General features: G+C 42.4%; 1 protein-coding gene across 1 annotated transcript; it reads left to right on the top strand.

Moving 5' to 3' along the window:
- Nucleotides 1-6,476: 6,476 nt before the first annotated feature.
- Nucleotides 6,477-9,117, top strand: LOC107194279 (zinc finger protein 184-like). The gene is made up of 2 exons (XM_015583877.1): nucleotides 6,477-8,279; nucleotides 8,664-9,117. The coding sequence occupies exons 1-2, from the start codon at nucleotides 7,484-7,486 to the stop codon at nucleotides 8,939-8,941; spliced, it is 1,074 nt and encodes a 357-aa protein (XP_015439363.1). The 5' UTR covers nucleotides 6,477-7,483; the 3' UTR covers nucleotides 8,942-9,117.
- Nucleotides 9,118-14,943: the final 5,826 nt, after the last annotated feature.

Below are 14,943 nucleotides of genomic sequence, written 5' to 3' on the forward strand. Positions count from 1 at the left end.
TCGATTTGCCGCGCGTATTTGTGGAATTTTCACGCGGCTCCATTTTGTCGCGAGGCGTCCGAGCACGACGGACAAGAAGCATCAAAACGTTTTCGTGAAAAAGGGGGACGTCCCATGGTCAAATTTGCACGGTGCATTCGCCCGAATATTCCGCCAAAGGGTTAGCTTGGATACGCTAATTCACATCCGTGTCGCGGTGACCGGCATTCGCAGTCAGGAAGCTGTTTCTTCCCCCGTTGTTGTTCAGGACCGTTTATTCGGTGTCAAACGCGCCGACGATGCGTCGCAGCTGCGTCTGACGCTCTTGCATCTTTTACGAATACACTATAATGCACTTCTTTGGGTCATGAACGGGACCAACGAGACGCCTGAGACGTTGCATATTGTTACCTTCTGTACTTCTGATACGAATCATTTTATTCCACTACTTCTATTCCATTGTAATCAAGAAGATAATATGTATGTATTGTTGAATTCATAAACTGATCAGAATAAGTTTTGTCAGTGCTTACAGTGAAGACAATAGTACCTAATTAAAGTTATTCCAGTTAAAAGAAACTTTTTTTCTTATTTAAAAATACTTAATAATATAGTTCACGTTCACTCGAAGTAAGAAAGAGTATATCAGAGAATACAAATACATTTAACGTTTCAGAGAGAAGCTGCGACCACGAAGGGACATTTGTTCGAGAAAGGCCCGCGTCAGCATTAGTCCCGCTTCCATCTTAAGAGGAGATGCATTGTGGAAACCGCAGGACGCGCGTGCACCTATATGTTTATGAGACGGAAAACCGGGGAAAGATGCACCGTCGTTATACGCCGTGGAACGGAGAAGAGAAAGGACGAAGGAGACGTGAAGAATGGGTAGAGGAGAGACTGGGGAAACGCGCCTCTCCGAGCGTTGCGGGCACGGGCCATCTGGCGGAACGATCTTTTATAGGATCTATCTATCCCGTGTCTCCTCTCCTCAATGAAGGACTCACTCGCGTGGAAGTTCCTGGCCCTTTTGATTAATGGCCGACCAGATAAACCGCCTCGACTGTTCGATCGCGACGAGGAGGATCGACGGAAACCTATTCCCTTAAACTCCAGATAACACTCTTCAACACGTAAAATACCTCATTCGGTTGCTTTTGACATGAAACAATTTTTTGGACTCTCACGAACAAAATGATGTAAATTGTTATTATGTTATAGACATCTAAATATGTTTAAATAATGATGAAAGTGAAAAGGTCACCGAAGACGCAACAATTCTTGCTGATATTCTTCAATTTATTTTAGAAACTAAGGGTCTAGGAGACAATCTAACGATAGCACGCGATAGATCATACCTTTCTGCTATGGAAGGTGTCGAGGAAAGTTACAAAATCTGTTTTGTTTTCATTAGAGAAAGGTAAAAAGTCAAAATTTATCGAATACTGTAATTTAATCAGAAGCAATTGCTAGTTAAAATATCTGAAATCTTTCTAACTTCAGCGAACAAGATCCATCCACATCCAACAGAAAAAAAGCAGTCGAACTACTCATTGACACACTTACTTCATACGGAGGGTTTCTTAAGTCTCCATGGTCTAATCTTCCGCCCCCTGCATTCGAAGCCATCGAGGGCACGCAGTTTCACATCATCCGGAGTGAGTAAACCGCACGCATATGAGGATCGTTCACGCGTGCGTTTCGCCGCCGTCAGATGATGACAAAGACAACTTGTCGCTGCGGCGAGGGGAAGTAGAGAGAGAGTGAGAGAGCAAGCGAAAAAAAAGTGGCATAAATCATTGGCCGGGTATACACCGCTGCCGATGAATCCCCCGGTTGGGTTCATCCACGTGGAAGGGGCATAATCAAATTTCGGACCGCCATGCAAGGGGCGGCGACTCTGCGGTTCGTGCACACTTTCGAAGCTTTTCTGCTTACCCGGGAGGGTGGGACTCGGTCGAGGGGCTATTATGGGGCTTGCCACCGCTTACCCCCTCGGGCTACCACCGACTGGGGAGGTTTTCGACGGTCGTCCAACCGTGTAGCGAGCGGAGGACATGCAACCGACGTAACGCGTCGCGACGCCGCTCCCGTACGACGCATCGTGTGAACCACGGGAACCTCTTGCACACTGAACTTCCATTTTGCTTTTACTGTTAGCTCCTATTGAATTCTATTCCGTGAAGGATCGAAGATAATTGTTACGTTTGTACGTTCATTGTTTCAAAGTTTCCTTGATTTTGTGAAAAAAAATCCGTGGTTAAAGAGCGTTGATGATGGATCACACGATGGTCGTGATCGGTCAGAAATTTGTTTCCCTATTGTTCAAGGACGTTTGAATCCGAGAGGCACACTGATTTTTTGCGGAATCGGAACGGAATTCTACCGAGACGTATCATCGATCCGTCATTCGAGATTGACAGAAGTACAAGAACATCTGACGAGGCACGCGCCGTCGTTCGGTCATCTTTTTTTTTTAATCCTGTCGACGAACTACTGACCTCTTCAGGATAAAGTCAATAATGTTTCTTTTTCGGCGTACAAATTGCGAGACAGTGCTACGCGCACACTTGTTATGATCCACGGAGAAAGTCAACGATGCTTCGAAACGTCTAGAATAGGTTACCTTGTACAAGGTATAAAGTACCGCTTTCTTATACGCATTCTTCGTTTGTTAATCTATTTATTTATTGTAAGGGTTGGCAATATGTAACTGTACTGGTCTATTGCCGTACCGTATTCCACAGTCGATTGCGTCGCGTTTCCCCTTTATTATTTCCACACAGTCCGCTATAAAGTCATAAAGGGTCAATCCTAATCGCCTGTATTCATTCGACCGCAGATCGCAATCCGATATTACCTGCATGGACACGGGCAGTTTCGTTGGAATCGTGTCGCTCGCGAAATTTCCTGACTGCCAGGAATCCGGTTTTTGTCACGACCCCGATTGCCCCCCTCAAAACAAACCAACCCGACGGCCCTCGTTGTGTAACCGCAATTCTGTAATCCGCTACGCGCTTGTATACAGAATTTTGTCTTCTTTAGCGTTTAAAGGTCGATTTCTTACGTTAAATCTTCTCTTTCTTCGAATTTTCTAGCAAGCACGTCGACTTCGAACGATTTCTAACCGATGCCAGCGTCGAACGGAAGCTCGAAAGAACAAATCTCAGGACAAAACCAGCCCCTTTACGTTCATCTCGACTCGTTGTTATGACGTATCCTCGATGGAAAGTAAGACGGATCGAGGGATCTTTGGACTGCGAATGTTTCGATCGATCCATCAAAATCTTGCGACAGAACGGTTGCGTTTCCTGATCTCGCGATGCAAAGAAAACTATCCTCTTCTGGTCTCCTCGAAGGACGAATATCCGGACAACTTTTGACCACGTGGCTTTAGGATGCTGGAACTGACCGCCGGCTCCATCGAGCCAATCCTTTTTACGGAGTTCAGGAGGATTTACGCGAATTTCGCTCGGAATCTTTTGAATGGGAGAATAGGCAAAGAATATTGCGGTTCTAAGATTGTTTTGTGTCATTTCGAGCTGTTGGAAGCTATGGTAAATAAAAAAAAATGGCAGATCTATAATTTTCAGTTGCATAGAATTCTATGAAAGATGACAGTCCTTCAACAGGGATATTGGGATTTCCAGGAAAATAGTGAAGACTAGTAAAAAGATTTGATTTTTCTACTTGATCAGTTAAAGGTTGAATCTGATAGAACTCTTGACGCGGTAAATAAACATTTAACTATAATCAAACGACAGAATTTACGCATTTAAAATTGTTACAAATCAAGAATCTTAACAGACTTTCGAATGGGTTATTTAAATGAAGTGTACATATATTTGACACCTCTGACCACGTAATAGTCTTTGAAAATACAATTTAATATTAAGAAAATACATTTTCTATTCAACGGAAAGTGGTTTCCACGCTGACATTTTCTCTAATAAAATCGAAAAGATCAGCAGAGCTGTAAGTCAGGTCGACATAAGTGGAGGTGCAATTCACCACCCTCCCCCTTTTTCCCCGAATTAACCGGTACCTTCTGTTTTAGGGCCGGAAATGCTCCCGATTCCAGTGTCTTCTATTTGGTCGATTGACTTTCAGCGAGCAGTTCTCATGGAATATTCCGTATTGGAACGGGAACTTAACGATGTCGTAAATTAATGGACGGTATCGCACCTGCAACGATTTGACGCGTCTCGCGAGGGATGATCGTCGGCGTATTACCTGGTAGAAGTGGAACAGGTATATAGCATCGACTTTCATTACCGGGATTATAATGATCGATATTACGCTATGCGTCATTTCGACGGGGATCCCGTGGAGGATAATCGTTGTAATAGTACAACCGAGCGTGCAACCAGTAAATTCCGTTACACTGTTTGGAAACAGTCCCGTGATTCCCTTGGCCGGCGGGATTATCGAGCATTCTGTTGTCCTAGATCCGATTATTTCGCGAGCCATTATAAACGACACGCGATCGGAAATCCCACCGATGGAATTTTTGCCGCGATCCCGTGGAAACCAACAGGTCACGTAGCAATTTTAGAATTTTAATAATAATATTTATTTTGACGGGAAAAAAACTTTGATACAAAGGTAGCATAAATATAAACAAGGACACGTGAATAAAAGATGGCAAAAATATAGCAATTATTTGAGACTGGTTAATAATTTATGTCGAAATACGCTTAGTGACAGGTAAAAAAAATCGAAAGATTCATCAAGAGTATGGGCTTATTATTAGACTGTGGATGTTTATGCATTTATAGCCTCTCTTAGCTTGGAAAATGCAGTAAGATGAAGGATTTAAGCAATTTAATAATTTAATTTGTAGTACAGAATTTAAAGTTCTGCTCCATTTGAATTTTTAGATATTGATATAGGAAATTATAAGTTTGTATAAACCTCCGCAGTCTATTTATTGTACATTAGTAGACTATATTCTATTTGTCGCTTGTTGGGAATTGATGACACTTTATTTGCAATCTATCGAGATCCACAACTGATTTTGTTTGGAACTCGATGGAAGCGAAGTAGGAAAAAAAGATTGCCGCAGCACACGACGATGTTCTCGTCGCTTTGTCCACCTAAATATTTACTCGGCCATGAACGAGGTTCCGTCTGAACGGACTGTTTAGATATTCTATTCAAATTAAACTGTTACGATACCCAGAAACTATCATTACGCAATTATAACAAGTCGAGATAAAACATAATTGCATGATTCGTGATAATTTCTGTCTAATATTCCTTCATTTCAACACTAAAGCCACTATTCCTGCATTCATCGTTGACTTCATGCCAATGTCCTATAAAATACATGTAATCAACTTTTCAAAATCTATCTCTCTTTTTGCTCCATTTCTTCTGAGAAGGAATGTGTAGCTTAACCTTGTATGTATAAGTTTAATTTACGCTATTATTTTATTTATTATTATGCATACTAAATGGACTATTACTTGCATTTAACTGCAAAAAATATAACATTTATTCAAAGATACTGGTCATTCGACCGTCTCAGGAAAAATGATAGGTATATATAAACAGTCAGTAGATATAGTATTAAAATAATTTCGATAATTCTCGATCTACAAACACCAGCGTTGTCTTCGTACAGAGGCCTATATCTACGCTCTACAAAGAAAGAAACAAACAAAAAAGTCTTGTGTATCCAACCTAATACACAGCGAACCCAGCGATCGTTCGAAGGTTCGCGAAATTCTATAAGCCCCCCCCCCCCTCTCCGCCCGTGAATTCACTATTTACCATCGATCGTTACTGGTACATACGCGTGCAAGTAGATTGCGTAGTCGTGTAAACGTCGTTGAAACGGGATGATCCGTGGCGAAACGGAACTGAAAGTCAGCCGATGATCTCGTGACGAGAGTAACGACAAAAGACCGCGGGGTAGAGGGAGAGGGATGAAGAGGGAGGCATCAATGGTGCCCCGAGCTGGTTTTGTACGAGAAGATCGTTTTGACAGAAGGGCACCGCGGCATTTTCGAGGGTGCAAGAGAGATCGTGCACGCAGGGGCGAGGGGGTTGAAGGGAAATAGGTGGCACAACCCCGAGGGTCGCGTCGTCCGACTTGGAGTGTTACAATAAATCAACGGAGACGCGATTCCACCGGTGCTCCACCCTCGTAACGTCTGCAGAATACATATCCGAATAGAGGGACACGAGGGCACACCCGTTGGACCGACGACTGTCCCGTTTCATTGTGTTTAAAGTGCCTCAAAGCTCGGATCCGTCGCGTATCAGACGTATAAACAATTTATTATTTGCTTCCTGTCACGCGTCGTTTGTTGGACAATATCGGAACGGCGGGGGTGGATTTCTTACAAGGACCAGTGATTATTTTTTTTGGTGTATTTTTAGCAGTTTATTTAACACATTTATAAGTACATGTAGTCGAAATTTGTAAGACACGATTTTTCGACAATTCTAATTTCTACAATTAAAATACATTTTCGTTAACGTTCGGTAAATTATAATTACGTTTGAATCTTACAGTCCATAGTACAGTAAAAAGTACATCTAGTAAATGTTTATAATTATTTCTCACTATTTTACGAAAATCCTATTTCTACAATTGGAATCCGAAATTTTCCTTAACATTCGACACATAAAGAACACCTAGTATACACGTCTCTGTGCTCGTCGAAGAAAGAAATTGTCCGACAACGACCTATAAACAAAGACTGTCGGAAATATTCCAACGTTCAACAACACAGATATCATCTTTTTTGAATCTTTTGGATACCTCAGTGCCCCGAGCGTCAACGACAGTTTGCGCGATCAATTGCTTAAAACGTTAAAATCGATATATTAACAGTGATAAAAAAAACAAGAAACATTCAAAAGTACATCGATAAGGGGTGAAATCACGGCTAGAGATCGAGAGGCGAGAAGAGAGGGGCAAGGTGGGCCTGATAGGGGGTTGTACTCCGTTTTCGCCCCGCCATATTCTCCATCCAGTTGGTTCCCTTTTCTCTGTCGGTTCTCCAGCAGGCCTTGCGCCAGCCCGTGACAAAAAGGGCAACAGCCTCGTGGTCCGTGGCGACCGATTAATTTCGGACAAAAGAGACTGCGTATCGCGCAGCGAGCCCTCGTTAGGCCCCCCTAAAACCCACCTTTGCCCTTTCTGCGAAGGGCGACTTCGACTCCGTCTCCCTACTCCCTCGTACTACCTTCGCCGCAGAACAACCCAATCCCAGCTAGAGGGTGGGAACTAACGTCGGTATATAACAGTGGGGTGAGCTTTGCTTGAGGAACAGTCGCCCTACAGAACTTGTCGCTGCCGTGTCTTGTTCTGCGGCCAAAGTCTTGTGTTACAGACGGAGATTTAGTTTTTCGGTAGTTTTATGCGTCATACAACAACGTGATAGAAGAAGTTGGAGTCAAATAGTAGGACGAATAACAAATAGTGTGTTGTGAAAAGAATAAATAGTTTACGGAAAGTTCAGTATCCTTTGTTGGAATCTCATCCGGAAGAAATATGTGCGACGCTCAGAGCACCATGTTCTTTAGACCATGGAATGTTACTGAATCTTCAGACAATCGATCAAGCAAAAATTTAAACTGTGATAAAAATGAGAAGACAACTTCACCTTGCATGAAACAAGAGGATGATCAGGATAGTGTAATGTCCACATCTACGTACGAAGGAAGCAGTGTCTCTAGTAATTCAGAAAATGAAGTTTCTGCCACAAATATCAGCAGACGACGATTCAGGCGAACAAGTGAAGCTTCTATAGAAGCATTCAGCAGGTCGAGTTCAGTTAGTAGTGAGGATGCAGTCCCAGGAAACAATTTAAACTTATTAAATAATTTTGTCTACAATTCTCCATCGACATCCACTGCCTCAACGAACTCAGTTATCCATGATAATTCGATGATCACAAATAAAGTTGATTCCACCATGGTCAATCCTTGGTCCATACCGAACACAGCATTCTCTGTGGACTATCTCCAGAGATTAGGATTCACACATAACACCTCAGCTGCTCTGAGAGACTGTTCCACACTGATGCCGTTAAATATCGGATCAACTGCAATTCAAACATCAACAGTATCAACAACCGGCCAGCCCTTCTATTACGAATATCCAGGAGTTCATCTTACCCAAGGATTGTATCAGCCATCGGTGGAGCACGCTGTGGAAATGATTCACAGACAAGACGTGGCGGCTAAGCAGATGAAGAAATTGCGGCCGAAGAAGTTTAGATGTGAGCACTGCGACGTCGCTTTCAGTAATAACGGCCAGCTCAAGGGGCACATCCGAATACATACCGGTAAGTTTCACCTTCGTGTCCTGAACTTTTCGAATTATATAGATAGAACGATGTTGTGACTCCGTGGAACGGTTAACCGCAACTGTCAATGTCACGATAACGTTCGATTTTAAACGATTCCGTTGCGATATTACTAGACTATCTTATTCTTGTCAAAGGTAAATTCCTAAAAAATGGAAGAAACTTCATCTACACATCTGGCTTTCAGAATCACTTCGAGAAGTGTTCTTACAATATTGAATATAATAATCTTGTTCTCACAGAATCGTTCAATATTTATAGTTGTAACAGACAAACTTTGATATAGCTTTGTTCATTTAATAAAAATTTGTTAAACTGTGTAATCATCACTGAAACTAAAATATTTCATTTTTTTTATTACAGGCGAAAGACCTTTTAAATGCGATGCGGATGGTTGCGGCAAGTCGTTCACCAGAAACGAAGAATTGACGAGGCACAAGAGGATTCACACAGGATTAAGACCACATGCTTGCGTCGTTTGTGGAAAACGTTTCGGCAGGAAGGATCACCTGAAGAAGCATACGCGTACTCATGAAAATCGTGATCCGTACAGAATGTCCGCCGCCGCTTTGGGGATGTTCGCTTTGGGACACGCGCTACCTCAAGGACATCCGTTCCCTCCATACGTGTATCCGATTTGACGATCTCAGCGATTCGATTGCGGTTATTTTTATAAGATAGCGTATATATTTTTGTATATTGTACACTGGTTCAAGAAATTTTTATATATATTGTATATTTGGATAACATTTGACAATAACACGACTGCCTTTGATAAGATTGATTCTGTATTTTTATGAAGGATCGTTCGAATATTATCGTCGAGAAGAATATTGTATTTTTGATAAGAAATACTTTTGTTTTTATATTTCTGACGAGCAACAACCAGTGTTCCGATGCTAGTCGAGGAAAGTGAGAGTATTTGATCCTGTAAATATCGTAGAGTTTATCAGATGCGTATATATTGATAAGAATATGACTGAAAGATTATAATATAATTGACGATAAATAAATTGTTATCTATTTTTCACGGTATGTCCCGACTTTTCCATTCGCGAAGCATTTCCTTTTAGTTACAACCAATAGTATTTAGGAAAACTTGTCAAGGAAAACCATAAAACGGAAGGAAAACAGTGTACAATTTGTAACAATTTGTTACTCTGGAAAACACTGTAAAATTTGTAACAATTTCTTACGTTGTCACTAAACAAAATGGAATATTCTAAAATCATAAATTTTAAATATTCTAAAATAATGTAACCTTTCCTAAACAGCCTTAACTTTATGAATATTGCAAACATTGTTGCCTTTTCGATAGAGTCGTCGAACGCCACCACCATTTTCCCGACAATTAAATCCAAGATGGCGTCGCTGCAACCCCCAGTTCATGGAACAGGGAATCCCCTTCCCACCGTATAGGGCGGTTGCGACAGAAGGGCTGGTTCTGGGGGAGGGGAAGGGGGCGAAACGAGGGTTGCGCCCTTTTCCACTCCGGAAAGGGACGGTTGCCGCGTAGCAAGCCTATCCTCAGCCCTTCTTCCGTTTTTTTTTCTCGCTTTAGATTACAATACGCTCTTGCGGGACAGCTCGCGGTAGCGGACATAAATGTTTCGGTTGATCACGGGGTGGGTAGCGGCGAGGGGTGGCGGCTAGATTGCGGGGAAGAAAAAAAGAGTGATTCAATTAATTCTTCTCCCCCAGAACGATCATTGGACGACTTCCAAATTAGATTGCAGCTCAATTTGGCCGAATGTCTGCGAGGCTTTGAGATTTACTTAGAGTAAAATTGGTATTACAAAAATTGTAATATTTTCAACTATTAAAATACTTTACGTCTCAAGAGCTTGGTATAATAATTTCAATTCTGAATATATTATACATTCTACTGTGACTTTACAGTTTCTTATCAACAATTTTTAATCTTCCTAAAATTACACAGAAATTTCTTTTCGATACTGTGGGGTTTAATATATTAACAGTAGTGCATAAATAATAGTAAATTTTACTGAAATCTTTATTTTGCTATGTTTTAGAAGTCAGGGAACGCTACAAATGCATAAATGTCCGCAGTACTGGTAATAAGAAACAAAGTAGTTCAGGCTACGAAGTATTTTCTAGAGAATTCTGGTATTAACACAATGTAAATTATTATTTTGTAATTTTGAGTTCAGTGCGATTTCTGCTTATTTGATAATAAAACATGCAAATATTCTCTGTTTAGGTTTGCGCGATGTCTTCTTCGTGTAACATCGGAAAAACCCGACAGCTTAGGACTAAGTGCATTAGATTCTCACACTTGGACACGCAGATTTTCGGTGGCACGACGGGTAAAAGCAACCCCGCTGGGACATTCGTTCGAGCTCGTTGACACCCCCCTACTGATCTGCAGATATATGACAGCATGACCTCCTCGATTGTCCCCATCTTCGCCCTGGAACTCCCTGTCGCTGGACGTATTCTTCGCTCCGTTGCAAACTCGAAGAATAACACTACACGTACGTGAACCTACACAATACGTGGTTCTAAATTTTTCACTCAAATTCGTTAGTCGCATTTTTATGCAAAATGAAATTTTATAATTGAATAATATCCCCGTAATCTACTAATTACTATTCATTGGAAACATCTAGTACAAACTATGATTACAATAACTTTTAATTTTAGGTCCCCTGTTGTGTTTTCGCCTGTCGTCACGACGAGCAAGAAATAAGTAAGGAAGAGGAACTTCATGTCCTCCATAAAGAAACAAGGTCAGAAGTACGAGGATGAAGCGATTATTAAAAGTCAAGCCGCGAAAAGTCACGCAGTTAGGGGCTGCCGACTGTCGGAGCAACCCGTCTGTTTTGCGGTCGTGTACAAATAACGACGGGGGCTACCGAACGCCTCCTCGGATCCTGGTATTAGGAGTCAAAGCTTCAGGGGTTGCTGGTGTAATCCGAGATTAAGGAGACCGAAGGATCGCTTGTAATCCGGGCTACGTTTAAGCGATCGTTTAACCCTGAACGTGGAGTCGAAGCCACCCCTTCTCTGTGCCCATTGGTGGCTGGCGTCGGGAAGTCTCGAGCTGGAAACTTAGGACAGAAGAAATATGGGGAGGGGTGACTTCGAAAAGAAATGGGGAATCTCGATTGGAATTGGAGTCGATTAAAAGCAAAAATGCGAGAACTTAATTTTTCAGGTGGGAAGAAAACAACTCTGTCGATTAATGTAAAATCACCTCCACACCGATTTAATTTTTTTTAAATAGATAATGGGCAACTAAGTCAAGGTAGTTATCTAATGTAGGAGTAATAATAAGACGAAGACGAATTCAGATGATAAATAGTAGGTTTTCCAGGTCATCGAAGCGAGGACGGTTACATAGCTATTACTCGACAACATCGGGAACATTCTACAAAGATCGTATTCTGCTTTCGACACCCCGTGGACGTTTCTATATAACATGCGACTGCTAAAAGGAACGCGAGAATTTGGACGAACAGGAAGAACACCCGGTGAGAAGACACCATTACTTTTATCTCGCATGATTCAACGCGTCGCGAATAGGGCAACAACACTTGCCGACGGTCGTTTTCTGTTCCTTGTGTGTAAAACCCTGCGTCATTTTATTTATAACACCTACATTATGCACCTTCTGTCTGCGAATTCCTATCACTTTATTTGAGATTCTTCAACTACTTTAATGTATGCATATTTATTTTCAGATCCTTTGGAGATTCTTGTATATTCGTTCAAGCTAAGCAGAGTATATTCATTGTATATCTTAAAGGTACGTAGTTTTAATTGTTTATATTTGTAATCCTTTGTTCACCCTCTCACTCACACTTACACACATTCCTCTTTACTGCAATCTACTAATTTCTTAACTCTACAATGTCCAGTCTAATGCTTCATCAGGCAAAAATCAAATATATACCAATTTAAACCATCTTCCGTCAACAGTAATGCCTCCAGGATTCCCGGCGAGTCTTCCACCGTTCCAGTCGCACCGTTACCTGCAATCATCGGTGCAAAAGCGTCTACTCTCCCACCCCATGAAGAAGTATCACCAGCTCCGGGTGGTCCTGTATAGCGGAATGTTTGCCTGCGTCATTGTTGTGTCTCTGACACTCGATCGTCTGGCCCCGTTTAAAAATCGTTTAGCCCCTAATATCTCTCTCTCTTTTGCTTCTCGTTCGTAGTTCGAATTTCTCTGTCCAAGAAGGGAAAAGAGAGAGATAGTTCAGGTGTCCGTCGACGAAGGATTCTCGCGGGGGCAACCAGGGAGCCCAAGCACACCCGGGGCGCGTTGACTTCCTGATATATGGATCGGCCGAGGAATCACGTTCATCGCAATTGTACCCCCTCTGGCTCTGGCGATGCGATCCGCCGAATATCGGGACATTTCTGTATTTGGAGGTTATGAATGGAGACGGCTCGGCTCGGATGTTCCTTCTAAGAGGCGCACCCTCCGTCGAGGCATATTAGGGCTAAATATTTTGTAAACGGAGGATCGGGGAGTCACGGAGGCAGTCAAAGTTACGGGAGCACCCGTGGTGTTTGTGTATCCTGGTGACATTACGTCTTGGAAACTTGCAGTTAATAGGAGGCCACATTTTGGACGGCTACAGACGGTGTTCTGCGTAGCGTAACGTTGACTGTTAACACGTCGAGTATCGTATATGGTAATGTAAATGACCAGACAACAGTGTAAAGCTAAAATAATCGTAATATGTCCTGTTTTTATCAGGGACGATTGAGTGGCGTCGATTCTACCTGTGACACTGATCTACACATTAAGCTGCGTCCAACTACTAGCTGGTATCCAACTATTATCTTCTTTAATTTGACCTAAAAATCCCTGGAGTAGACTACCGAAAGGCGTCGAAAATGCACGGACTGCTGAGGGTAAATATGTTGATGCAAAATGTTGTACAAACTTGTTACAGATTCTCCCAAAGGTATCATGTAACGAGTTATCAAAACATGTTGCATAGCAAAGTTATATAACAATTTGGTATACAATACTGTTTTGGTATATAGTGTAGACGCAGCTTTACGGCTCGACGATAGGGGCCCATCGACGCCCATGATCGGTCCCCATTGAACGGGGAATTACATTTTTCTACATTCTCGGATTATCATTATAGAGGCCATCGAATGGACCAAGAACGACACGACAACCCCTCCCACGACATCACGGATTCCTGGACGACGTCACACGCTTCGCTGATATATCGTCGCACCCCACCCTTGCTTCTGTTAGATTTTTTTTTCTTCGTCTCCGCTTTTTCTTAATTCCCTGACACGAAAAAATGGGGCCCCGGTGGGCGGGTGGCCCATTCCCCGAGAAAAGAGTGAATGGAACGGGCGATCGTCTTGGGTCCATTCAGACGCGCACCTGACTCCTGGACTTTTCGTGAGAAACGCTCCAGAGACTTTTCGAGATCTCTTTCTTCGACCTGGCTCATTCAACGGACGGGAAAAACGGAGTCACGGGGGGATTCTTCACGTTTTTCTTCGACGTTCCATGAGGTGTTGCGCGATCATGGGGAGAAAAGTGGCCGTCGGGGGTATCTAATTGTGCCGGTCGAGGGGCCATTTTATTCACGGCGTTCAACCCTCGATTCCTCCACTTCAGAGATTCTTAAAATAATCTGTAATATTTGTCTGTTCTTTATTTCTAATGTTAATGGCAAAATCGGTGATTTGACCGGTCGCTATAGTTTTAGTATTTATTTATATATATCTGCCGTTATCATCGTACAAGACAATATCCACTGATCATCCACAGTATCTAATTTTATGGAATTCCGTGGAATGCCACCGACAAGGCGCGAGAACGTTCGTTAGGGGCTAAACGGGTGGTCGTAAATTAAACGGTAAATATGGAACCGGTTGAAAGCCGACGGAACAATCAAAGAACGGTCGATTCACGATTGTTACAGTGGCACTCCAAATCTATTCATCCACGAAGTAGATCAATGGCCGAGTGTTAAGGTACCCACGCCCAGAAAGGGGCGCGTTCGGCACCTGTCGCGCCTGGGAGTTAAGCCCCATCGATCCTTTAGGTCCTACCTGGTCCGAGGCAAATTGCTTGAATGGGCCGGTAACGTTCACTGGAATCCCCACGCTAGCTGATTCCGTCGTGGCACGATAATTAACGCTGGAGGGGTATAGCTATTCTCTTTTCTTTCATATTTCCCTCAAAAAGGCCATACAAGTGAAAACAATGGCAAGCAAAGGGGTGAAGTAATCATAAATCGTAACTGTACGTTAACTAACAGATACAGTGACTCATGCATTCGTTCACAGAAAAGTTAAATGGTATCAGGGGGCACATTTTTTTATGTAACTTTTTTCTATGAGGACGCGTAGAGGCTATATGAATGTTAACTTTGTTTTTTTTAATGGAATCGTATATTTTTTAATGCGCTACTCGATGCTACTTGTTATTCCCAACATAAAGTACTAAGTCACTAAGAGCGAAAAATCATTTCACACTTGTTAGTCTCTGTAATGGCGACCAAAAGTACTGTTTATTGGTATGAACAAATGGTCCAGGGTTCGAATCCATGTCTATTTTATTGAACTTCCACAATTAACTGACTTCCTCTTGTTCTTGCTGCCACAAGGTGGTCTCCCCGTCACCTCTACGCTCTTC

The sequence above is a fragment of the Dufourea novaeangliae genome, unplaced genomic scaffold (genome assembly GCF_001272555.1).
Source record: "Dufourea novaeangliae isolate 0120121106 unplaced genomic scaffold, ASM127255v1 scaffold28, whole genome shotgun sequence".
Lineage (NCBI taxonomy): Eukaryota > Metazoa > Arthropoda > Insecta > Hymenoptera > Halictidae > Dufourea > Dufourea novaeangliae.

Excerpts from the sequence above, each read along its gene's own strand:
- LOC107194279 (XM_015583877.1), top strand. The coding sequence starts at position 7,484 with ATGTGCGACGCTCAGAGCACCATGTTCTTTAGACCATGGAATGTTACT. Across the intron at positions 8,280-8,663 it reads GCACATCCGAATACATACCG|GCGAAAGACCTTTTAAATGC; the intron begins GTAAGTTTCACC and ends TTTTTATTACAG.